This window comes from Lonchura striata, chromosome 1A (assembly GCF_050655825.1).
Source record: "Lonchura striata isolate lonStrDom1 chromosome 1A, ASM5065582v1, whole genome shotgun sequence".
NCBI classification, from domain to species: domain Eukaryota; kingdom Metazoa; phylum Chordata; class Aves; order Passeriformes; family Estrildidae; genus Lonchura; species Lonchura striata.
Genome location: NC_140741.1, coordinates 26,657,523 through 26,682,590, shown reverse-complemented (window position 1 = coordinate 26,682,590; position 25,068 = coordinate 26,657,523). Strand labels below are relative to the sequence as shown.

Here is a 25,068-nt window from a genome sequence, read left to right as displayed (position 1 = left end):
TCTGTCATTTTAAAGCCATTCCATGAAAGGTCTTGGGAAGGTCACACAGTCAGAAGAAAGGAGCCCTGGCAGGTCTGTGGGGCAGGAACAGGCACAGCCCTTGACTCTCCATATCCTTCCCTTTGCAAGGGCTCCAGTTTAAATCCAGGCCAACCCAAAGCATTTTGGCTTTGCCCAGCCACCTCCTTCCCCAAGAGGTTGGCTGGTAGGGTGGTGACACCCTATGGCTGTGGAGCAGTGTTACAAGTGATGGTAGCACTTGGCTGTTCTCTTCCCTCTCTACGGAGACTCTGCCCTCTTAGCATGTACTCAGCTCTTTTCTCTCATCATGTCCTGGACAGGTTTGCTCCCCAGCCAAAAGGAAAAGGTCCTGATGTAGTTCTGACCTGTCCCTTTCCCTGATATGGCACATATTTAGTATGAGTGTTGTGGGGTGCTATCACCCCTCCTGCCTCTCCTCCATCAGCATCTGGCCAGTCTCAGCCTGACAGTGACTCAGGGGCTCTGGCAGCTGAACATCCTGGGGCATGTCTATGCACCAGCTCAGGAGAGGAGCCATACAGGACTTGGATCATCTCAGAGAAGAGGAAGGGAAGATGGAAGTAGTGTTTTCTATCTATGCCTCTTCATTTAGTCCTGTTGAAGCACTCTGAGTATTTCTGAATGGGGTGAACAGAGCTCCCAGCTAAGCAGTTGATGTCTTGGTGACAATTTGTTCTTCTGAATTCAAACTTCTTACAGACAGTTTGCTTGTCTCTGTGATGACATCTGAGCTGGTTCTTCTCACTGTCTCAGTGTCTTTGCCTTCATCTGCCCTGTGAAGACAAGCCAGAGTTTGCCTCTTGGTCCTTTTTTGCTCCCATCCTAAGCTAATGCTCCTGGGAGATGGTGGAAACACCCTTGGTCTGGGCAGCTGGCCTTGTGGAGGGCATCAGTGATGATCCTGCAGTGCAGTGGAGTGTTCTTGGAGAGGATGATGTGCACTGTCTGGGGAAACCTGTCCATCCCACAAGGCTGGAGCTCTGCTGGGGGTGGAGTAGGAGTGTTTTGTTTGCTAGGTGGGTGTCCACAAAGGTGATGGAGGGGATGGGAGGCCAGGATGGAAAAGGCTTCTCAGTGACTGTTTGGGGAGGTCTAGAGGAGGACATAGGGGAGATAGAGAGGAGAACTGGTACACGTGGGAGTGGAGAGGAATGGCTGGCTGTTACAAAGCTGTCTAGACACTGATTTCTATTGTGCAGTCTCATCTTCCCTCTCTGACTTCTAACCCAGACTGATGACCCTGCCTCATTTAACCCATTTGCCTTTCTCTGGCTGCAGGTCAGCTACTTGTTTTATCCATCCAGCCTGGATCTGGGGCAGACTTCATTCACTATGACAGACCTATATCCCAGAAAGCAGAAGTGGGACTCAGGGAAGTACACACTGCCCATTTCTACTCCTTTACTGCTACCAAGGCTGGGATTGGTGAGAATACCTGAGTGACACTGAAACCAGCAGGACTGAGACATGCCCAGGGTCTCAGGAGCACTTGTGGGGCCCACAGCCAAGTAAGAGTTTTAATTCAGTGGGCTTGCAGGATGCTAACTAGAGACATTGTCATTCCCAAGCTATTTTTTCCCAGGATAATGCTGAGGCCCTATTGTGATTTAATGCTTTGAATGTTGGTTTACATGCAAGTCTGTCCCAAAGTTACATCCTAAGAGGTGGAAAACACTACTTCATCCTTGAGTTGGACATCCCAGTTTCAAAGGGGTGCAGCACCCAGCAGCTGGGTGAGGTTCATGTGGTCACATTGACCTCTGGTGGCTGCAGCCTTGGGGTGCAAGGAGGCACTAATGCAAACGGGCTGGGTTTGGTGAGCTGCTGCTTGCTGCAGCTGAAATGCCGTTGGGTTTGTTCCTTCTCTGGGCTCCATTCCCCACCACCTCTCCTCTTAGAGAGTAATTTGTTTTCCTCTCGAGGCAGGTAACCACTCTTTGTGAGCACACTCTCAGTTCATGTGGTTCTTGTCCCTGAGAAAAAAATTCTGCTTGCACACAGCCCAGTAAACAACAAAGGCGGATCCTTTATTGGAGAGTTGAATTCACTCCCAGTTTTTAGACAGAGTGGGTCATATTTGGGGATGGCAGACTGCTCCCCTGTATTCACTGTAACCTCTGTGCTGTCACTCTTCAGACCCTTCTTATGCAGCCGAGGGCAGACTTTAATGGTCTTCTTGCAAAGGGTCACCAACCAGACTGGATTCACAATGAGCAGTGAGATGGACTCTTGATCGGCTTATATTCTGGAGAGAGAGGGGGAAAAAGCTGAGTCTAATCCCACTGGGATAATGGTTTAAGAATAAAGCAACTGCTGAGTTGGAGCCCCTTTGCCAGGGGCAGCTGGGCAGCTTTGGAGCAAGAAAGTTCATCCCAGGGACTCTAATCCCGTCATTCTGCTCTAATTCAGGTCTTCCTTGTGACCCTGCACACCTCTGGTGCCTTAAGGAGGACACAGATTTCTTGCCAATACCTCACCAAAAGGCTCCCACATGTTTTTGCCTCCTGTAGCTCCAGGCGATGGGTGTGTTCCTGTGGTGAGGGGGAGGAATGCTGAAGGAAATATTTGCTTGTTTAGCTATCTCCACACAGATACACGCATTTCCTTCCTGCTATAAAGGCCACTCGGTTTTTGAGGGGGGAACCTCATTCCTTCTCTGTTCTGCAGCCACTACTGTGAAGGGAATAAACTACTGTCAGTGTGCTTCAGCGGTCTTACATCTGTCATTAAAAGTGTCGGCAAAAGGGCAGGTAGTCAAAATCCTTGCCAAGACTGTTAATATTAACACTGAGTCTGATGAGTGTCATTAAGAAAAGCTTTTTTTCTGTGTGTGTTAACTAATCTGGCGTGAAGCAGCGTATGAGCCAAATAGACCAGGCTGGAGTCGATAATTCTGTTTCACAAGTCCTTTTGTGTTTTTGGCATTTGTTTTGTTCCACACAGGAACAGAAACTGCGGAGAGTTTTTTCATTGCACCAAATCGTGTTGGGACAGCTATTGCAGGGTGGAAGTTCTTATTATTAGGGGAATTATTTCAAACTCACTTCCTCAACCTGATTTGGGACATCACCCTGGAGACCTTAGTAAACCTCCCTCCTAAAACTTCAGTGGAAGCTGTAAGTCTCTGCAAAGCACCAGGCTGCAGGAAGAATAGTTTATTTTGATTGGGAAAGGGGAAAAAAAAAAAAAAAAAAGACCAAGTAAGAAATATATTGCTGAAGATATTATGACTGTCTCACATTCTGGACACTTTGTGGGTAGGCAGTTTCAGCTTTGTAAATTTACTGTGCTTCCCAAAACACAGGGCAGGACTTTACAGAGCACGCAGCTCACCATCTGTAACCACAGCTTGAGCTTTGTACCAATGGCATTTTAGCCACACAATCAGGAATTTATTTAATTCCTGCCCCACTTCAGACCTTCCTAAAGCTATTTCCAGGCAGGACAAACAATGCAGTGCTGAGGCACGGCCAGCCCAGCTCTCCACAGCCCGTGCTCACTCGCCTCTGCGGGATCCCTCTGACCTCTCAGTGCCATCGGTCACCCCACACTGCAAGGTTCTGCAGAAAACCCAGTAGCCTGCCACACTCTGTGGCCATGTGAGCAAAGTCCCTTCTCTGTTGGTGAAAGCACATGTGACTCACCATTTGCTAACTTGTTATAGATTTCCTCTGTGAGCCCGTGTGGCTTGGAAAGTTTTACCAGCGCAACTATTTTGGTTAGGATTTGAAAAAAAAACCCCAAAACAACAAACCAAACCAACAATACAAGAACAAAAAAACCCCACCCAAACACCCCAGTGTCATTCCTCGTGTGAACTCAAGTGTGCCAGCACTAAAGCTAGTGCTACTGCTAAAGCTATTTTGGAAATGTAGTATCTGTCTGTGAGCATGTACCATCTGGTGGGACTGTGTATCTCCAGCAAACTGGGATTGTCATACAACTGAAGCTTTCCTCCAAAGCATGAGCTTTGCACGCCTGTGCCTCCACACCCCGGCCAAAGAACAAGCATTGAATGTATTGTTCCTCTCAGGAGCTGTTGGCATCAGCTACCCAGACCAGAGCCAGGGGTGGTCTTGCTTGTGGAGTACCTGCCAAGGAAGGAGAATAGGTAATGGAGCTTGTAAAAAAAATAAGGAAATTAGTCACTTAGTCAGTCTAAGGACCTGCCCTTATTGCAGTACCAGCCAATTATTGAATTATTTATTTTTCCCTGGACTTGGATGTCTGAGACTCTTCCGTGGGCACCCTAGGGTGAAGATATTTCTTTAGCTGTTCTTGATGTGGGACCTGTTCTGTCTGATGTCTGAGTGCTCTGAGTCACAAAGCAGTGCAGCCACTGCCTGTGGGGTCAGGGTGGGTGGAGGAAGAGGATTTCTTTGTCATCAGCCTTGAGTTGGTCTCTGTGTGAATGAGAGAAACCAACCCTTGCTTTGGGACTTACATCAGGATTGTGAAGATCTTCTATCACCACATGATACCCAGCTCAGGAAGTCTTTTCACTAGAGAGGAAGAGAGAGAGACCTGAGTTTTTTCCAAGAGAATACCTGGCAGGCAAAAATTGACATGGCCTAAGTCAGAATGGGTTTTCAGCAGGCAGCCTTGCTTGTACTTGCTTTCATCACTCATCTGGATGTCTCTGGCTGGAGGTAAGGGCTGGAGACAGGAGCTGTGCCCTGCTGCTGGTGGTCCTGGGTCACCATGTGCCCGTTGTGTGGGAGCTGTGCACTGCTGGGCTTACAGGGGAGGGGAGGAGGCTGTTGGGACCCCTCCCAGGGTGGGTCAACAACAAATTCATGTGCTCAGAGTGTCAACCAGTGCCTGTTGGGATGGATGCCCATCCAAGGGCAGTTTGCTGGAAGCCCCACGTGCATGCACATGCCTGGCGTGTGCTCAGTGTTTGTGTATATTTTGTATCACACAGATGCACTCTCAGTTCCCAGGTGGTGGTTGTGCTTGATTTTGAAAGGAACTATGCAGCATGGGGAAAGGTTCTCATGAAAGCCTCCCTTCCCTCAAATCACCTTCCTGAAACTGGTGCAGGAGCCCTGCCATTGGCCCTGGAGGAGAAACAAATGAAGATGTTCACTTTGGGTGCAGCAGAAATTCTTTAGAAAATAGTGTCCCAGTTCCTACATCTGCTTCTTCACTTATGTGAATGAGGAGGGAAAGTTTTCCGTGGAGAAGTGGGGTCTAGAAGCTGCAGTGGTGGCGTGCTAAAAGCACCTCCCTTTTCTGAGTGCGTTGGCAGGGGCAGGAGCAATGTAAGGCTCCTTCATGTTGTGTTCAGAGCCCTGGAGGGATGCACAACTGTCCTCTGCGCTACCCTGTGGGCTGACTCCAAGGCTGGGGAGAATCAGGGAACTCCTGTTTCTTAGGGCTTGATAATGCATTGGGAATTTCTTGTACAGAGCCTGCACTGCATAGCCTGGCTACTGATATCTGACACAGCTGAGAATGAAGAAATGAGAGTGAAATAGGGTTGCTAGAGAAAATGAAGAACAATTTAGCATTGAAGGGGGAAGCTTGATGTTGGTGTTCAGTTCCATCTCTCTCAGAACCCTCTCTGTCCAGTGGTATGCATAGATTTGAGCGATTGAGTATGTGGCAGGTGTGGAGGGTACTCTGTGTAAACTCTTTGGGATGCTGTGTGGACACACAAGTCCCCTCCTAGGATTACTGTGGCCACTTGGACCAGAGGAAGGCTTCCCAGCATCCACTCCTGGCCTGTGCCAGGCCCAAGTTGCAAGCCCCTGCATGCTCTGGAGCACATCTCCATCACACTGCCCTGAGGTATCTCCACACCCAGTTTCACTCACGGACACAGCTGAGGACTGGGGCCAAAATCTACCCTGTGTGATCTCTTCTTGGCCTGGATCAGGCATCTTTCCACCGCTCTCAACTTTTCCTCCTTGCTTGGATCCCCCCTCCATCCAGAACCAGACCTACAGCTTGGGTTACAATTTCTGCAGCCCTGGAACCAAAGGAAGCCTCTCCGTATGAATCTCTTCTTTGTGGAAGAGTGCAGGGGGGCTGTGCCTTGCTGAAGAGACTCCCATCCTGCCCGGGCAGGGTCCTGGACAAGGCGGGCACCCCCTTCCCTCGCCGGTCTGTCGGGTGAGTTTCGGAAGAGAAGTGGCTGGCGAGCCACATCCTTCCGGGGAGCAGCTCTGTCCCGGGGCTGGAGACCGAGGTGGGTTAGGACAGGACACGCAGAGAAAAAACCTTCCCCGGCTCGCCCAGGTGAGGAGCAGCCGGCGGCTCTCAGAAACCGGGAGTGGCCGAGGGGATCCGCCCCCGCCGCCGGTGAGTGCCCCGCGACCCCCGGAGGTGGGCAGAGCTAAGCTCTCCATAGCCCGGGGGTGCCGGCTTCTTTCCTGCCGGCTGGGCGAGGGAGGGAAGGAGAGAGAGGGAGGGAGGCAGGGAAAGAGGGTGGGAGAGTGCGGGGGGGTGGGGAGGGCGCTTCAGACACACCTGCCGGGGCGGCGAGGCGGCAGCGCGGAGCGCGGAGCGGAGCGGGGATGGCAGGTAAGGGGCGAGCCCCGTCCGGAGCGGGGTCCCGGGGCGGCGGAGCCCCGCCGGGCGCCCCGTGCCGCGGCGGCGGCGGCTGCTCGTCCGCATCGCCCCGGGACGCGAGTTTCGCCCCGGCTCGGGAGTGGTGGTGCTGGTGGTGGGGCTTGTCTGCGCTTCTTATCCTCTTCCCCAGCCACCTCCTCGGGAATGGCCTCCGGCTCGGCGTTTCTCGAAGAGCGCCTTCAGAGCGGCCAAAGGGAAGAGCTCCCTCCGCCCGCCGCGGGAGTGGTACCCCGGGCGGGAGCGGGGCTGCCGGCTCCGGAACCTTCTGCCCACCCCTCCCCTCTCGTTCTCTCCCTCCCGTTCCCTTTCCACCTCTGCCGAGCCTGCCTGCCGAGAAGCTGGTCGCGGCTTGTGCGGCCGGCTTGAGTTTCTTGGAGAAAGAGTTTGACTTAAAGGGACAAATCTGCTGTGGAGTTTGAAAGAGCTCAACTTCTGTGACCTGCTGCTGTGTCCTCCTCCAGCGTCTGTGACACGAGTCTCAAATGAGAGTTCAGTTTCTGCAAGAAATACTGGTTTTATTCAACATAGAACAATCCATATCTGTATTTGTATTTAGGCTCCTAAACTCTTTGGTGCAGAAAATGAGACACCTGAGAATCTGTTGTGGTGTCAACAAATCTCTGTTCCTGCTATCTTCCATCCATCAGACCCCAAGCCTCCTGTGTTTGTATCTGGAGGATTGACTTTGCGCAGCTCTCTTAGCCATCCTCCTTGTTGTGCTGGCTGTCGGTCTGAAATAGCATGTTGTAATTTGCACCACAAGTAAAAAAAAAAAAAACAAAAACAACAAAAACTCCCCAAACAACAAACAGAACCCCACCCCCCAATTTCTAAAGAAAAGGAAAAAGACTAGGATGTTTCCTTTCCCCACGGAATGTGAACCTCTGCCCTGCCCCTGGGGATGTTTGTGTGCCTTGGCTACCAAAGCTGGACTTAATGCCACCACCACAGCAGCAGGTAACCATGCACACGTTGGAGGAGAAATGGCATCTAAGTCTCAGGAGATCTTTGCTGTGCTTTGCCTTGACATCTAAAAGGATTTGTGCTGGCCTGTGAAGCAGACTTCATTTCTCGAGTGAAAACAGATAACACTTTCTGAGTTGATCCATAGCTGGAGAGAGAGCGCATTGCACATACCTGCTCCATCACAGCTTGTACGACTTAATGGAGCAGGTTCACCATGGATCTGAGACGTTTTGGCATTCACTTGAGGGGTTTTCTCTTGCTTTATTTGGTTGGCAGAGTGCTTGCCTTGTTGATGCATATTTTCAGGGCTCCGTAGAGCTGTGTGGAAGATACACCAAAGATATGCTCATGTGATTCCCTGCTGATTCCAGTACCTGTGGCCAAGTTTCTCTGTGAGATGGTGCCCTTAAGAACTTGTTTGGTCATCGATGCTTGGTGCACAGTGCCAGGGATTCATTTGCTGGATACTTTCCAGCCCCAAGTATGAGAAAGCATGTCCCAGGCTGCAAAAACTCGTATTCCTGAGAGTTTCCCATTCTCAGGGATGGGACAAAAGAGAAGGTGTGTGATAGCTGAGGGGATTTAAGAATGTTTGAGAGATAGGGATGATATCTTCTCTAGATTTCTTATTTTGTAGGCTTCTAATTCCCTTATGTACCATTTACCATCTACATATCTAAGGCTTTAGGTGGACACTCAAGATCTTACTGAAACCATTTTTATGTAAAATATTTTCTAATGTATCTGAGTCCCATTTGCAAGATTGGACAAATGTATCATTTGCAGGATCATACCTTGACTCATGTTGTCCCATGCTTACTTATGCCTTGTACCTGTCCTTCTCCATCATTTCTCATCATTTTATCCTTTCCTTTTATCCTTCCAGCCGTGGAGAATGTGTCTCTCCAAGCCAGCAGCCTCTCAGAGCAGGAGGAGGAGGAAGACACCCTCTGGGAGAAGATCGAGAGTGCCCGACACCAGCTGACCCGCTCCCTGAACCCGGCCAAGCTCACCCCGTACCTGCGCCAGTGCCGTGTCATAGACGAGCAGGACGAGGAGGAGGTGCTGAACTCGTGCCGATTCCCTTGCAAGAGCAACCAGACAGGTGGGAGAAGGCACAAACTGGCACTTGGATGGGCCTGGTTCGGGGGGGATTACCTGGTTTTGGCACAGAGTGGATGCTGCACACACCGCGCTGCTCCCTCGGCTTTGTTGTTCTCCCAGGTGCTCTGTACTCAGGGCCTCCCCCTGTGTGTGCACAGACGAGGGCAGTGCCTCATTCTCTCTCCTCTAGCCATTCCTGTTTTTGTGGATGGAAGTAGATCTGACGGAGATGCTATTTTCATATCATGAAGTGGTGCTACGCAGTGTTCTCTCTGTTTTGCAGAGAATTCATCCTAGCTCTTTATCTGTTCTTCCAGGTTACCTGATGGACATCCTTCGGCGCCGTGGAAAGCGAGGCTACGAAGCCTTCCTGGAATCCTTGGAGTTTTACTACCCAGAGCAGTACACACGGCTCACGGGGAGGGAACCAGCCCAGCGCTGCTCTATGATCCTGGGTAGGAGCAGGTGCTCTGTTCTCCCTTCAGCTGCTGCTTGCATGGGAAGGGCCAGAAAATTTTGTGCAAGTTCACATGCCTGCATAAAAAACGGGTTCATGCTGGCTGTGTGTGAGGAATCCTGACAGTTCTGTACTCTGGCCCCCTCCCCTCTGGCAGGGAGGGGGCCACGTGTACAGGTGTGACAGACTGGTGCCATAAGCCTGGGACAACAAGGGCTGCAAAACCTCAGGGGAATTTGTCGCCTCTTGATGCAAAATAGAGCATTGGGTAAATCTGTTTCTCGAGGTTACCCCTATTTCAGCAGCCAGGAATGGGTTCTCCTTTATCTCTCCCTAGATGAGGAAGGCCCTGAGGGACTAACTCAGTTCCTGATGATGGAGGTGAAGAAGGTGAGAGCTCAACGGAAAGAGCACCTGCTGAAGGAACACCAGCTCCAGGTGAAAAACCAGGCATTGGAGCAAGAACAGGTCCGGCTGGAGCAGCAGCTGAAGGAGCTCCTGAAGGTGCAGGAGCGTTGCCAGCGGCTGAGAGAGGAGTGGGAGTCCAACAGTGTGGAGCTGCTGAGGCTGAAGGACGAGAACTACATGATGGCCATGCGCTACGCGCAGCTCTGCGAGGAGAAGAACGTGGCCGTGCTGCGGAGCAGGGACCTGCAGCTGCTGGTAGGATCCTGGGGAGCACGAGGGTGGGCAGCAGCGGGATGTGCCGGGGGTCTGACGGCCGAGGAGGGTGCACACGGATGTCCACACGTGGTGGCTTGCGAGCATGAAGGAGCTGATGGCACATAGGATGCGTGATGGGGATCCTGCTCTTGATGAATGTGCCCTGCAGAGAGGCCAAGGCATGGGCTCAGTGCAGGAGGCTCGCCACTGCCTGGGGGCAGCTGGGGATCACCAGCTCCTGCCAGCTGGTGTAGTTGGAGGTATATCTCTAGAAGAGCCAGAAGCAGGGCTGATACCTTCCCTGGCATCCCTTGATCCTCAGCCTGGCTGCTGGCACCACAAGATGCCCTGTGTGCTCCTGTCTGTGCTTTCTGCCTGTGCTGCCTGCACTGCTCTCTGGGCAGCACAGGCAGCAGCAGACAGCTCCACGCTGTCAAGCTGTGTGTTTGTATTTACTTTTTCCCCTTCAAGGGTTTGCATTTTCCTCTCCCTAGGGAGGCCATTGGCTGTGCTGCCACCCCCACTGGGTGTGTGTGCGCTGCCTGGAGCTGCCCAGCCTGCCTTGCTGAGCTTAGGAGCCTTTTGGCCCAGACTCCATTCCCCTTGCCACTCCCCACCACCTCCTCATGTCTCTCATGACGTTTGTAAGATTCATGCCCTGCGTAGCTGCAGGAATTCGTGGCACTGCACTCCAGCTGCCAGGCTCTCACCTCCCGCAAACACGCACACATTTCCTGCCTGGGCAAGGACAGCCCTACCTTGAACCTACTAATAGTCTGTATCTTTAAGTGCCCTGCTGCCTCCTGGCATTCCCCCTACCAGTCTGGACCTCTCACACAGCCTTATGATTACCTTTCATACTGCATTCTGTTCTGCCAGTGGCAGGATCTTCTCCTACCGTTTTTCCGGTATTCCTGCCAATGCCAGCTCCCCTGGGCCTCTTTGGAGCAGGGAGGTGAATCATTTGTAGGTAACTGTGGGCTGAAGAAATCCCCCTGGAAGCAGTGTCTCAGCTTGCCTTCCCCTCTTGACTCTTGGGTCCAGAAGTGTCTGGTCCCCAAAAGTCATTGTAGATCTTTTGGGCAGATTCACAGAAGTAATTGAGTTCCTGAATCCCTCCTTGGACAATTTTGCCAGTGCTTCTTGATGGCTTTAATTCTGAATCCCTCTTTGGACAATTTTGCCAGTGCTTCTTGATGGCTTTAATAAGCTTCTCCTGTTCTATTTCCTCTCAAAGCCTTACTTACCTGTGAAATTGGTTCTCTGTTCAATCTGATCAGTCATAACAGGTGTGGGAGGACCTTTCTTATTCTTAAAAGTCACTGACCTCTGCTGTCTCCTGTGACATGTTGGTGGAGGCCAGGCCAGGGAATGATGATGCCCCTGTAGTACTCTGCAGCCTCCAGCAGCTTGAACCTCAAACACCTCCCAGGCCAGAGGTGGCCTCCCACACTGAGTAGCCTCCAGTGGATTTTGCTTCTGTGAATTTGTTTCTTAGCTGCTCTAGGAATCTCTGAGATATTCACAGCTGATGGCCCTGGCAACGCACCAGAGGTCCCACATCCACCCACAGTCAAGGCCAGCTGCCCTGTGGATGCCCCAGGGTAGCAAGAAAGTTGTTGCACCAAGAGATGATCCTGAAAGTACTTATGCAAGTGTGTCTTCCTCCTTTCCCTGAGGGAGAAGCTTTTGAGTGCAGCTGTGCTTCTAACGTCTGCCCAGCAGCAGGATACTCCTTCACATGCTTGCCTGTGGTTGCCTCCTGTGCCTTACTCACCTCCAGACCTGTTTTCTTCTCAGCACCACATCTGCTTCACTCTCCTATTAAGGCAGAGGTGCGGGGCCATGTGTGTCAGACTGTTTCTTCCCTGGGTTGCAGGTGGACCAGCTGAAATGCAAAGTCTCCAGCCTGGAGGAGGAGTGCAGCCTGCTGCGGAAACAGGCGTCGGCACCGCCCCAGCGAGAGGCGGAGGAGCGGGGCCACCCTGACACCGTGTCTGAGCTGTGGGCTGAGAACCAGCGGCTCACGGCATCGCTGCAGGAGCTGCAGGGCATGTTGCAGGTACCTGCTAGGGCAGGGCAGGCTCCAGGTCACCTCCTTTCCTGAGCCATCTCCAGTGGTGTTTACATAGCCACTGGAAAGATGGGGAAATTGTTGGTTTGGGCTGGCCTGTCCATCCTCCGAGCATATTGCTTGGCTGTGGTGGCTGCCATTGCATCTAGTAGTGACAGGTGCTTTTTTCCAGCTCTGTAATTCTTGCTTGGGCTCACAAGGTGGCTTTGTGCTTTGGAGTGCACAGCAGATTGATGCTGGATGATGGTGACAGCTGTGCCAATCTGTCAGTCGCAGCCCTAGTCTGTTGCTCCCTTGGTGCTTGTGGTGCAGTGACAGTGACCTCTTGCCTCTTAGAAACCCGGTGAGGGCCCAGTGCCAGGCTCTGAGCAGATCCTCCTGGACATCCTGGAGCACGACTGGAAGGAAGCCCAAGATGACCGGCAGGATCTCTGTCAGAAACTCAATTCGCTGCAGAATGAGCTGCAGTGGGCCGAAGAGCTGAGGGATAAGGTAGAACATTCATCGCCACTTCTGTCCCTGCACTCCAAGCAGAGCCTGAAATAGAGCAGAAGGATGCTCTAAAGCAGTTGCTTTCAGGAACGCTAATGCTTGTTGCTTGCTGTTACCAGTACCTCCAGGAGGTGGAAGATCTGCAGCTGAAATACCGAACGCTGCAGAAGGACTGTGATCTCTACAAGCATCGTATGAACACAGTGCTGCTGCAGCTGGAGGAGATCGAAAAAGAGCGGGACCAGGTAAATTGCTTTTGACTGCTCAGCAAGAACAGGGCTCTGGATAGCTCTCCTTCCCCAGTGGATCTTGTCCAGCCATGCCAGGGTGGGAGGTGTGGATCAGCAGTGCAGTTCTGTGTCTTTTCTTACATTCAGTCTGGCTCCTTGCAGGCCATCCAGAGCCGTGATGGGGTGCAGCTGCAATACTCCCAGAGCCTGATTGAGAAGGACCAGTACCGCAAACGCGTGCGGGCCCTGGAGGAGGAGCGGGACGAGCTCCTGAGCAAACTGAGCCAGGCAGAAGGGCTGAAGAGCACACTGGAGGCACAGCTGCAGCGGTGCCAAGGCAGCCGCAGCCTCAGCAAGGTGAGGGTGGCTAGAAGAAAGGGGAAAGAGGGAAGGCAAAGGGGTCAGGACTGATTTCTGGAGGATGCAAATGGGATGATGGGGTTCCTTCTCTCCCAGATGTGCAGCTCTTCCTACTCCCTCTGCTCCAACCTCAGCAGCACCTGGAGCCTCATAGACAACCCTGTGAATGGAATCATGGATACCCTGGGGACTTCTGTTACCCCATTCCCAGGGGATTCAGCCATTCAGAGCATGGTGAGTGCTTGACCGTGTGAGGCTGGCCCTCAGCTGAGGTCAGTGGAGACACTGCTCAGGAAGGGCCATACAGGCATTGGAGTGGCTTCATCGTGAGGTTATGACTTGGTGGAAGATGGGGCATGGGGAGGTGTGTAAGGTGTAAGGAGATCTCAGGTGCAAAGCTCTCAATCTCAAACAAACTGGCCTATGTATCTATATAAAAAGCTACCCTAAAGTGTGTGAGAACTCTTCATTCCATATGACACCTTAGAAACCAACAGCTTCATGTAAGATGCTATCCTCCCTAAAATGCTGTTTAATTTATGATGCTGGAGGAGAAATCCAGACTATTTTGAACCCTATAGCAGCATTGTATTGTTTTTAAGGGAGTCAGGTTCTTCTTTTGACTCCTTGAACTGTCATCCCAGAGCACCCTGATATGGCCACAGGTTACTCACACCTCTGGGTGTGTGGTGGCTAAACCAGAAATACAAGGACAAGGTTTGGTTAGTCTATTCATCTGCTACTGCTCCCACAGCTTGTGCTTTGCAAAAAGATGGGGATGCAGTGTCATGGATCTCTAGCTGAGCTGTCTGCTTGGGAAAACAGGGTCCCCCTGGGAGTTTGGAGGGATGTGGATTATCTTAAAGAGGGTTGTGGGAGCCAAGGAGCTGTTTGCTCGCTTGGCCTGAAGGGAGGGGAGAAATGGTGCTGGGTGTTGGTGTTAGCAAGCACGTCTCTCACTGTGCCCAAGGACGAGACTCCCGACAGTGAGAAGGATATCAACCGCCTTTCCACCTTCCCCTTCCCTCCCTGCATCGGCTCCATCCTCCGTCGGCAACGGGAAGAGAGGTGCATGCCCCACAAAAGGTGATGCTGAAGGCTGCTTGTCTCCTCTCTGGGGGTTGTGGTGTCTGGGAAGAGATGCATGGCAGGGTTAGGAGAGAACATGGAGTGGGAACTGAGTGGAAAGGCTGTCTGGAAGTTGTGTGGTGGCTCCAGGGGTGCTTGGGAGTGGTGGGGAAGTCTGTGGAGCTAAGATTGAGAATGGGATGCAAACAGGGTTTGGAAAAGCTGCTACCTTACAGATCCATTTTGTGTCTTCTTTTTAGCTTGTCCTGTGGCTCCTTTAGCAGCATTGAAGATTCAACAGGTACAAGGCTTTCCTCAATGGGCTTAGCTAAAATGGAGTGGGGGCTGTGGGTAGAGGGGTTGGACAGCTGACCCTCCCTCACACTCTGGTTTGTGCAGCTCATTGTGAGGGCTCTGAACCTGTAGCATGGTACTATGGGCCCTCATATCCCCTGTGCCATATCCTCAGGCACAGCAGCTGGAAAAGCTGGCTTTTCCTCTGCAGAGCAGGTAGCTATTTGCATCAGCTTTGTTTGGCTGATGGAGAGATGTTGAGGGGAGTAGGTAGTAGAAGAGGGAGATGCCTTTGCCCTGGGGTGTTTACTAGATGCTCCCTTTTACTGCTACTACCTGTTCGATGGGTTGTAAGTCTCCTGGAGTGAAGAGGAGCATCCTGCAAACTGGTGCTGGCAGATCCTGTGGTGGGTGCTGATGGCTGATCTCTGGGCACATCCACGTGGCCTTGGCTGCTGCTGCTCTCTGACCAAAATGCTGAGGAAGGGAACGAAGATTTGCCTGTTCTCAAGGAACATGTGAAATCCTTTTCTTGAGGGTGACCATTCAAAGCCTCCCTACAACCTCAATTTCCCAGCTAGATGCTAGAAAATGGTCAGGAGAAGATGGCAGACCCTTGCCACGCCCAGAACATGAGCTCCCTGCAGCACTAGCACAGGTAAAGTTCTCCCTCTCCCTTTTGCTCTTTCTTAGGCAGCAGTTTTCCTGACACCTTGATGGGGGCCTTCTCCTCTTCTTCCAGCAGCACCTACACCAGGGTGAAGTCAGAGATCTGCTTATCCACACTTTCCAGCCGCAAGGAGGTCGCCAGGAGGTGAGTGCTGCTCTCTGAGCTGGACACACTGTGGTGGTGCTTGAGGGGGAATTTTGTGGTGCCAGGGACCATGCTTGGGAGACCTTTCCTTTCTGCCCCTCCCTTGCAGTTGCAGGCCCTTTCTTGCTAGTGGGAGAGGAGAGAAATGACGATCCTATAGTCCTTGCTTCCTACCAGGACTTCAGTTTTTTGCACTGTGCTATTGGTTATGGCAGGGGTGGAGATGTTGCTCTGGGCTGGACATGCATCTGTCTAGGTAGGGAAGGACTGTGGGAGCCCAGCTTGGCTTTGGTGGTGGGGCTGGTGAGATAGAAAGGGCTGTGGGGCTTTGTTAGTCCTGGTGAATCGTGAGCTCTGCTCTGCAGTAAACACCATGTAGCTGGACACAAGGCAGGGGGACTGGCTCTTAGAAAAGGCAGTAAACCTCAGTTTCCAGACTTGGCATTTCTCCTTGCCAGGTCATTGGTGGTGCAGCTCACTAGTGTGGTTCATCCCAGCCACCCCTCACCCCAGGAGAAGAGGCTCGGAGCAGACATCTCCATCCTTGGAGGGAACAGGACAGGAATTTATGTCCAGTGGGTCAAGCCAGGCTCACGGGTTGAAAAAGCAGGACTCAGGGAAGGGTGCCGGCTCATTGAGGTGAGTCTGGGAATGGGCTCCTTTTGTGGGTTTGCAAAGCACCTTTGATGATGCAAGGAGTGCAGAGTGATCCCCAGTGCAAGATGACCTCTATCCAGCTTGAAGTCCACCTCCATTTCTCTTATTTTCCAGGACTGCTCCCTGTCTAGAGCTTTCCACAGCCCCTCCAAGTCTCCTGGCACTTGAGTGTACTTGTGCATGTAAAAATGCCAAGACCTTCTGAAACCCTTGAGCTGTGGGAAGGGAGAAACAAAAATGAGTCACAAAATTAAGATGCCAGTACAGCTTTGTGTCCCTTGCTTTTGTGTCTGTCACCTTGTGGCTTTTCAGAGCAGTTTGCATCCTGCATCCTGCATGTGCCTATTGCAAACCAATCAATTCTGGACCAAGATTTCTCAGGCCTTTTTGACCCTCCTGAGTTATAGAGAATAATTGCCCTGAAGAAACCTCCTGGAAGGAGGGAAGGGCATTTGTTTTGCCAAGAATGACACCACTTGAAATACAGCTGCACTACTTGAATTAATATCCCACCTGTAACTGAAAACGAACCTGTGCTCCTGCTCCCACACACGTTCATGCACACACACATTTCCTTTAACAACAGTCCGTCATCCAGACTGGGTGATGGCTGGCAGCAGGTATTTCAGAGGCAGAGGTGGGAGCCAGAGGCTGACTGAGGATGCCTTGTCCGCAGATACAGTTTTCCCCAGACATGTCTCACTCTGTAAAACCTTTTGTGTAACCATGATGGGTGAGGGAGCCTGGGGGGTGCATGCTTTTCCAGCCCTTAGGTCTAATGACATTGGATCCTTGCTAGCTGAGAGTGCCATCGCTGAAGGAAGAGGTGCTTTCCCTGGAGAACTGCACACGGGAGGTTGCCTACCTGAGCCTGCTGCACTGGGATGAGCCGTCTAGTCTCATCTTTCAGCTTGACCTAGAAGGTAAGGTGCTGGCAGCTAGGTCGCCTTTGAACCTGAGCTCTCTGCCTCCCTTTCTAGACTCTCCACTCAGACCTAGAGATTAATCTCAGTTATTCTCTCTCCTCTCCTGTTTGGTCCTAGGCCACCATGTCAGACACAGGGGTTGGCCGTAGCTCCAGTAGCTTTCCCTCTCTCGTGTGACTTGTGCATCCTCTGAGTTACAGGACAGAGGTACAGACCTTCTGTCTGTTTGCCTCCTCTGCACCCCAACCCCAATCCAGAGTGTCACAACTGTGCTGGGGACTTGGCTTTCTTATTGGTGACTGTTGTCTACTGCGTCCCCACCTGTGGTGACCTGTGTTATATGCTCCAGGATACCAGCCTCTGCAGGCAGCCCTGGAGGAAGGGAAGAAATTTGCTGGAGACTCGTTCTACGTCCGCACCAACGTGTCCCTCCTGGAGCTGTCGGACCCCTACGCGCTGTGTGTGAAGTGCCGGGAGATCCTGCACGTCACGGACACCATGCACAGAGGCCGGCTGGAGTGGTACTGCTCTCGCGTCGATCCCCTGACCGTGCGGGACCTGGACAAGGGCACGGTGCCCAACTACAGCAGGTAACCAACGTGAGGAGGGAGGTGGGGGGTACCTGCCCCACTTGTCTGTGCTGGCCATCCCCTAGCGGTCCTGGGGCTGCAGGCTGGCCTCTCGGTGGTGTAGGATGACTAAGTCTTGTTCAGGGACCAGTGTGGTAGTGTTTGGGACTGGGAGGTTGAGTGAGGGTTTGATATGCCTATGCTTCAGCAGGTCTGTGGGATTGGTGAAGAGGATCCCAGCAGGGTATGGTCCCTGTGGCTTCTGGAGTTGCTTGAGTGCAAGCTCTCTGTCTTTTCAGGGCCCATCAGCTTTTGAAGATCCAGGAGAAGCGCCAGATGCCTGGGCAGCAGAGAGGCCACAAAAATAACGTAAGACAAAGAAGCGGGTGATGAGAGCTGTGGTGTGTGCCCATGGCCATCTTACCACCTCAGAGACAATCTGCCCCGCTCTGTTGGTAAACCAACTTGTACAGAGGTGGCAGATGGGTTAGCAAGCAAAGCTTTTAGGCCAGGCAGTGTTACTGCTCTGTGGCTGTTTTTCTACCACTTCTCCACTTCCCTTCCCAGACTGAACCTAATGAATGGATGGATGGAAGTCCTAATCCCTTACTTTTTGTAATGGTGCTCCATCCTCTTTGCCAGAGGGTGTTCTGTAGCCAGTTCTTCATGTGTGTGAAAAGGGCAGCGCTCTCAGCCTAATTGCCCTCACTTTCTCCTCAGCTAAAGAAACGGGCCTTGGGCCAACTGCGTTTGGTGAAATCCAAACCACAGAGGAGCCCAGAACAGCCTCCCCAGCAGCTGTGGCTGGACCCCTGCTCAGGTGAGCTGTTAGCCCTGTGCCTGCCCTGTCACCCTTGGAGACCCAGTTGTCCCCTAGTCGTCCAACTTTTTTTGGAGAATAAATGGCTGCACAACTCAAGGGAGTCCCAGAAAACAGGCAGGGAATCTACATCCGGGGTATCTGTCCATGAGTGACTGTTGTAACCAGGGTAGGGTCTCTCCTGGGACGTAAGATGGTTTGGTAGGTGCCTCCATGATTCAGGATGAGGAGGTGGTACAGAACAATGGGATGTAGGCTGTCCTGGCCTCCTGTGTTCTTACCTTTGGCTTTCTCTTCTTCAATGCTGTCTTCCAGACCCAGACACAAACCTGAAGCCTTACACCCTGGTGCGCCCTGTGGTGGTCAAGACACCCCGTCCTGTGGTGCTGTTGCCAAGCTGCATTGCACCACGGCTCATCAGGAACCTGCTGGACCTGCCCACCTCTCGCCTGGACTTCCACGTGTGCTCAGCAGGTAGGCAGCAGTAGTACATGGCTGCTCAGTCCATTTCAGTGAAGAGCTGCTCTTTTCTTGGAAGGGTGAGTTATGGTCTCATGGGAGTCTTGGAAAGCCCATGAGGTCTCTCTTCAGAGGGTGAGTGTGGGAATCTCTCAGTCCTCCCACGTAATACCTGTTGACAGGTCACTTTTTTGGGCTGAGTGTCTGCAAGGTATTCCCTGCTATTTGTAACCATGTGTCATCCCTTTGGCCCACAGGGAAGCCAGCCCTCCCTTCTGGTCACTGAGGCATGGGGATCTTCTCTCTTCCCTTGAGTGGGTGGGTGGTGGTGTAGCTTTGCCTTGCTGCTCTGGGTGGCTTTTCCCAGAGATGAAAACCATGGCTGGTGTGGGATCTGCAGGTTGACTTCATGCCAGTTCTTCCTGCCCAGGAACAGGAGAATCCAGCCTCAGTGCTGTTATCCCCCTCCTTTTGCCAGTAGATGCGAGGCTGGCACATGGCTGAAGAGGCTGCTGGGGAAAGGGCATTTCTCCCATAGGGAATGTTCAGAAATGACAACTCCCTCTTTCCTCCTTCCTTCTCACTTCTCCGGTGCTCTCTTTTCCCAGGGTTTAGTTTTCTCCCTTTGCCAACTGCAGGACTGAAAAACGAGTTGATTTGTTTGTTTGCGGGGTAATGATGGAGGTAGTGAAAATTCTCTGTTTTGCTGAAGGATGGCTCTGAAAATTTTGGCTGCTGGGCTTCTCAGCTGAGTGACTTGGCCATATATCCTGTCCTACTGAGCCCTCTGCAGGGTCCCCCTCACAATGCACAGGGGACCTGCTTCCAAGCTTTTACTGCAGCTGGGAATATACACTGAGGGCAAAAACTCCATTGTCCCCAGCTAGTTTTGTTGGCTGTGAGGAAAGGAAAATAACCCATGAGCTCCAAGTAATTTCTCTTTTGTTTGCTGCCTATATTTTCTTTAGAGCTTCCAGGAGAGTCTGCTGCCTGCAAAGGAAACATGGCTTTGCAGGATCCAGGTCTGCCTGGGAAGTACTGTGTCACTAGGCAGAGGATGCCCAGCCAGCCTGGAACTTGGGATAACTGGAACATGCTCTGGACCCAGTTCCAAACATGCCTTCTGCTAAAAATATTACTTTATTTCCATCTTAGGGACAAGCAGCTCCTAAAAGCCTTTTTATGATGCCTCCTCATGTATCTGTGGCAGTGTGGGCAGCTGCCTAGAGCAGCATGGTGGGCAGGTAAAGCCTGGCTCCTTCCTCAGCCACACTGGGATGCAGGGCCTGCAGCTCCCAAGCCAGGTCTGGGTGTGTGTGCTGTGTCAGCCTCCTTTGGGAGTTACCAGGGGTACCTGGCTGTCCTTGCTTTGGCCATTGCTTTGACCATGCTGCATCCAGCTCTTTCCCCAGTTCTCTGTCCAAGCATCATCTCTCTGCTGCTCTCCTGGTGCTGGCTGCTGCATGCTGTCCTGCCTCTGAGCAGGCTGCCACCAGCAAAAGGAGGTTCAACTCAACCCCATTTTCCTCCCACTCTCCCAGCATACACCCACTCCTCTTGCTTCCCCAGCCATAGTGCTCACTTACAGGAGCTGTCTATAAGCCTGTGCAGCACTCAAACCCTGCAGAAAATCTATTCTGGCAAGATAAAGTGGTTATTTTTCTGCCATGCTCTGTTAGGGAGGGGTTGGGACAGTGTGGCAGTGGGTGGATAATGTGAGACAGCTTAGGCTGCTGCAAGGTGCTGCTGTTGCCATGCAAGGTGTCTTCAGCTGTGATATCTCACTTGTTTCCTACCAGAAAGCTGCAGGAGATCCATGCCCAAAGTGTGATGCTGTGTAATTAGTCTTGCTCTCCAGAATCTGGAAACACTGAACTTGATAAGCACCAGTGCAGCAGCCGACGTGTCATCTGAGGTAGAAAGTGTGTGCAAGAGGGAGAAAGGGGCTGACATCTCTCTCTTCCTATTTCCTCTTGGCTTGCAGAGAAGCTGGCAGGAGGGGATCCCAGTGCAACCCACACTCAGGAGCAGCCTGTGTCTAGAACTGCCCCCCAGGACCAGAGGGAGAGTGGACGAATCCACATGATCCGGGAGGCAATGGAGAAGGTGCTGAGGCTTTTGGTGTGGGGAGAAAGGGCCAGGATGGGGCAGCTCATTCAGACTGGAGGAGAGGAGGGGGCAGCTGAGTGGGGGAAGAGGGAGAGTGGTGTGGTGGTAGAAAGGGAGCTGCTTGCTTGGGTGTTGTGTAATTTGGAGAGTGCTTCAGGTTGAGGTGCTGTGGAGTTGTGGAGCAGCAGATACAGACATTTCCCTGAGTCTCTGATGAGCTCAGATAAAATAAATGGAAAATGGGGATTTGTAGAGGAGGCAGAGGGACAGGCCATACTCAGAAGTGACCTCCCTGCTCTCACATTCCTCATGTTCACCAAGATGGCAACAACTCTCCTTAGGGCAGAAATGTGAGACTGTGGTGACAGTGATGACAAAGAGGATGTGAAGATGAGCTGTGGCTGAGAGAGGGGTCCAGTGAGCTCTTGGGTTGGATTGGCAGTGATGGAGTGGGTGACCCTGCTCTTTAATTCTCCCCTTTTCTATTGGCACTGTCTATAAATCTCACTTTTAATGGAATTAGTATTGGAAAAGCAATGATATTGCACAGTATGGGGTTTGATTTAATGTAACTGTCAGGGGCTGGGGTTATTTTTTCTCCATTTAAATCAGTAAATCTATTCAATTTCCTTTCCAGAATAAACACTGCCTGTTAGAGCTGGGAGTTGAGGGTGTGAGGGATCTAATTAAAAGTGAAATATACCCCATCATTATCCATGTCGAGGTCACCGAGAAGAACGTTAGAGGACTCAGGTGAGGAAAGACGGCGTGGCATGGATGGGGGGTGTTACGGGAGGAGTGAGAAGCCCTGGCCTGTTCAGAGAAAGAACACGGATCAGGCGAGAGCACTGGATGCGTGTGCTGGGGTTGGTGCTGTGAGGGGAATAATTCCTTTCTGTACGTGTGAGCGCATTCCTGGGTGGTTCTGCCACCCCACCTCCTTATGCCAAGGGTAACATTTGTCCCTGTGTTTTCCATAGGAGCTTGCTGGGGAAGGCGGGCCAGCGGGACTCGGAGGTGCTGAAGGCGTGCCGTGCGGTGGAGAGAGCTCTCCATGCCCTGCCGTGCTCCTGGGCCCGAGTGGAGCCCCACGCCTGGAGCCACGCCGAGGAGCTGCCCAAGGTGGTTCGGGGATGCATCTTCCAGGAGCAAACCCGCCCGCTGTGGATTGAGGAGGGCGATGACTGAGTGGGGGGTAACAGAGCAGCTACAGCCACCTGCTGCCCCCAGGAGCTGCTCTCAGAGGTCCCTGCCTTCCCAGGCCCCTCCAGGGAGAGTGTTCTTCCTCCCTGAGGGAATGCTGGTAGCTAAGGCCGCCAGGATGGCCTTTTTCATCCCCTTGAGGGCCACCAAGAGCCAGGAAGTGACAAATAACAGTGCCCCCCTGTCTGAGCTTTCTGTATTTCATTGGAAAGACATCTTACACCATCGTGGTGGAAACCACCCCTGTGGGCTGTTCCCTGTCGCCTTGGGCTGCCCTTGTACATGGTCAGATTGACAGACAGGGAACGTAGGGGAAGTGTGTGGGATCAGGCTGCGTGGGAGCATTTCTCACACAGATTTCAAGCTCTCGAGCTCTTCTCCCATCACCACCATCTCCCCTGGCAGTGGCACCGTGTGCTCCGGGGCCTCTCTTCCCATCTACCTCGCCTCTGGCCCTGAGGCACAGGGAGCATGGCTCATACACCCGCGACCCACTGCGGCTGGAGTGACACTAAGGTTGCAACAAACCCTCGTTTTATAGGAGCTGTACTCTTTATTGCTTGTAAATTATTAATGGAGCCTTTCATTGGCAAACAGCCTGTAAAGGAGAATTAAATACCATTCATAATGGGAACGGGTGGCAGGCTGTGGGCTTGTGTGTTACTGGGAGGGTATGGGTGATGCACAATGGGATATTTTTCTCCTCCTTTAGGTGAGACCCAACTGCCCAGCCCTCCAGGGGAAGGAGGGAGCACTGCTGTTGCTCTTGTAAGGCAGTAAGAAGTGTGGGGAGAGGACAGGCTAAGTGGGCTAAGTACCCTCCCTTCTCTGTTGGCCCCTGGTTTTCAGTCCCTTGCTCTCCCCAGCACTGATATTGGTCAGGGTGCTTTAGGAAAGTCAGGGAAAAGTTCACTTGAGTTTTGAATTGTGTCTGGCTGGGGTCCCTAGAGCTTTGCATCCCTCCATGCCCTGGTTAGTGTGAAGTGACAAGCCAGCTACCTCACCCTCCTGGGGGGCAACAAGGAGACTGAGCCCAGCCATGCTGCTAGGAGAAAGGGGGAGACATTGCCCCTGCAAGGTGGGGTTCTCACCCTGACATGGGGCAAGAGTGGGTTCAGACTCTGGCGGGGGGAAGATGGAGGCTTTGGGTAGCCACAGCAGTGCTCACTTAGGCTGCGTGGTTGTGAATCCTGTTATGCAGCCACCATTATCAGATACCATGGGAAAGGGGTGCCAGGGTACCCCTGGCACTGTGGGGAGGTGGTGGTTGTGGTGGTAGGTGGTCTTTCCTGAGGGAGGCCAGAGGAAAGTGAAGTCTGTGGCTCTGGGAGGCTTCGGGCTCTTGGGGCATGAGCTCAGGCAGAGTCAGCTGATGCTGGGGTCAGTGGGAGAAGATGGGCAACCAGCACCAGGGTCAGGTCCTTTCTGTGTCCCCCTTGCCCCTGTGATTTGGCACTGCTGGTGCCATGCACTTGTGAAGCTCTGAGCAAAGATTAACTTGCTGATCTTCACGACTCCCCTGTGAGGTGTTATTTCAGGCTCTAAACCAGTTGCCTGTGTCTTTTATGAGGACGAGAGTGAAGGGGGGGAGGAAAGAAAATGAAGATTTTAACTTGCAGTCACTAAAATGTAGAGCAAAGTCCTCGCTCTGCCCTGGAGCCATGCAAGTCTTCTCTCAGGGAAGGGGAGCTGGCATACACAGGGCTCCAGATGAGAGCTCCCATGTGGCATCCACTCCACAGCATGCAGCCTGAGCATCCAGCACGGCCAGTCCCCTGGGAGGGTGCTTGCCCTACAGGCAAACAAAGTGGGATTCTTGTTGAGCTGATGAGAAGACAAGTCCCAAAACAAGTTCCCATTCACCGTGTCATGGATTTGGAGATTGGAATTTGCATCTTTGCTGGGAAAGAGTAGTGCTTGATTATTCAGGGAACACATTGTGTGTGAAGCTCTGTGACTGAGGGCTTGAAACTTCTTTGTGTCCCTGCTGGCACTGGGAACGAGCCCCAGCCCTATGGGCTAGGCTGAAGGGGGTCAAAAGCAGCCCCTCCACCTTGGGTAGTCAGGCTGTGCTCCTAGCTTAGCTCTTGCTGCCCTCCCAAAGAATCATGTCCCCCAGCACTTTCCTGGGCCACTGGTGCTCTCAGCCACAGGGAAAGGGAGGCAGAGGGAGGCTGCTGGGAGGGAGGCTGGCAGTGCCCAGCTAGCCAAGCAGCAGCAGCACTGCCTCTTCTGCTCCCAGGTTTCTTCCAGGCTCTCTCTTTATCCAGCTTCTCTCCCCCGAGGCTTTCAAAATCCAGCTTTAACTTGTTCTGGACATGGGTGAGAAGTGGAGCAGAGGGCTGCAAGGCAAACATAAATGACCCTCTCTGCCCTGCACATCCCAGCCCACCTTTTTTTTACCTCCTAAGGGGGTGGCTGCCTGCTTTGGAGGAATGAGTCATGGGTTAGGTAACAGGCACAATGCAATTAGCAGCCCTGGGCACCAATTACCAGCTGTAACAGCCTTGTGCCAACCCCTCTGAAGAGTCACTGAGAGCAAGATTTCTCTCTCCGGGGTAAGGGCGGGGGGGGGGGGGGGATTGTTGGGGTGGCACATATGTCACCCTGGGAAGTCCACAGTGGACCCCTGCCCAAGCAGAGTTTCCTGGCACCATGTTGTGTCTGAGGTAGCTTTGAATTGTATTTGTAATGTCTTCTGGGGCCATCACTAAGGGGCCCTGCCTGTGCCCCACCTCTGCCTCCCAAATGATCTCCTAAGTCAGAGCTGGGAGGTGCTCCAGGATGCCTTGGAGCTTTAGAAGCTTCCTTTACAGGTGCCTGAGGCTGCTGGCATGTGGCTGGAGCACTCAGGGAGGTTAATTTCTGGTTCAGGAGCATTGGCCAGCCATGTGAGCAATCCCAGTCACACCAGGTTCACATCCCTGCAGTAATGTAAGGCCTGAAGGTGAATGACTTCCCCCCCGTGCCCCAAATCAGTGTAAGAAAGCATCAGTGTTCAAAGTGATCTAAAAATAAAACCTGCAGGGACTCTCCAAAGGGATATGGGAGATGCTCTGGAGATGTTCTTGCTTCAGGGGAAGGCAGGAGTCTTTGAGACTTAGAGAAATACAGGGGAGAAGGGAAGAGAAGTGGATTCAGTGGTTTCTTCCTTACAAAAGTAAAAAGTTGTAGCCAGGGACATG

At 52.4% G+C, this 25,068-nt stretch overlaps 1 protein-coding gene across 2 annotated transcripts; it reads left to right on the top strand.

The window, feature by feature from the left end:
• The first annotated feature begins 6,424 nt into the window (after positions 1 to 6,424).
• CARD10 (caspase recruitment domain family member 10) lies at positions 6,425 to 22,521 on the top strand. Of its 2 annotated transcripts, XM_085569187.1 has the most exons (21): positions 6,425 to 6,570; positions 8,471 to 8,689; positions 9,006 to 9,143; positions 9,483 to 9,808; positions 11,688 to 11,870; positions 12,219 to 12,374; positions 12,494 to 12,619; positions 12,767 to 12,961; positions 13,061 to 13,198; positions 13,935 to 14,050; positions 14,293 to 14,333; positions 15,020 to 15,140; positions 15,599 to 15,779; positions 16,597 to 16,720; positions 17,073 to 17,313; positions 17,592 to 17,661; positions 18,013 to 18,112; positions 18,428 to 18,586; positions 20,556 to 20,677; positions 21,318 to 21,433; positions 21,661 to 22,521. In XM_085569187.1, exons 1-21 carry the CDS (start codon positions 6,564 to 6,566, stop codon positions 21,866 to 21,868), a joined length of 3,087 nt encoding a protein of 1,028 aa, XP_085425313.1. In that variant the 5' UTR covers positions 6,425 to 6,563; the 3' UTR covers positions 21,869 to 22,521. The 2 variants fall into 2 exon arrangements, with proteins under 2 accessions (XP_085425313.1, XP_031359570.3); XM_031503710.3 differs by lacking the exon at positions 6,425 to 6,570 and having other exon boundaries at positions 6,654 to 8,689.
• The last annotated feature ends 2,547 nt before the right edge of the window (positions 22,522 to 25,068 follow it).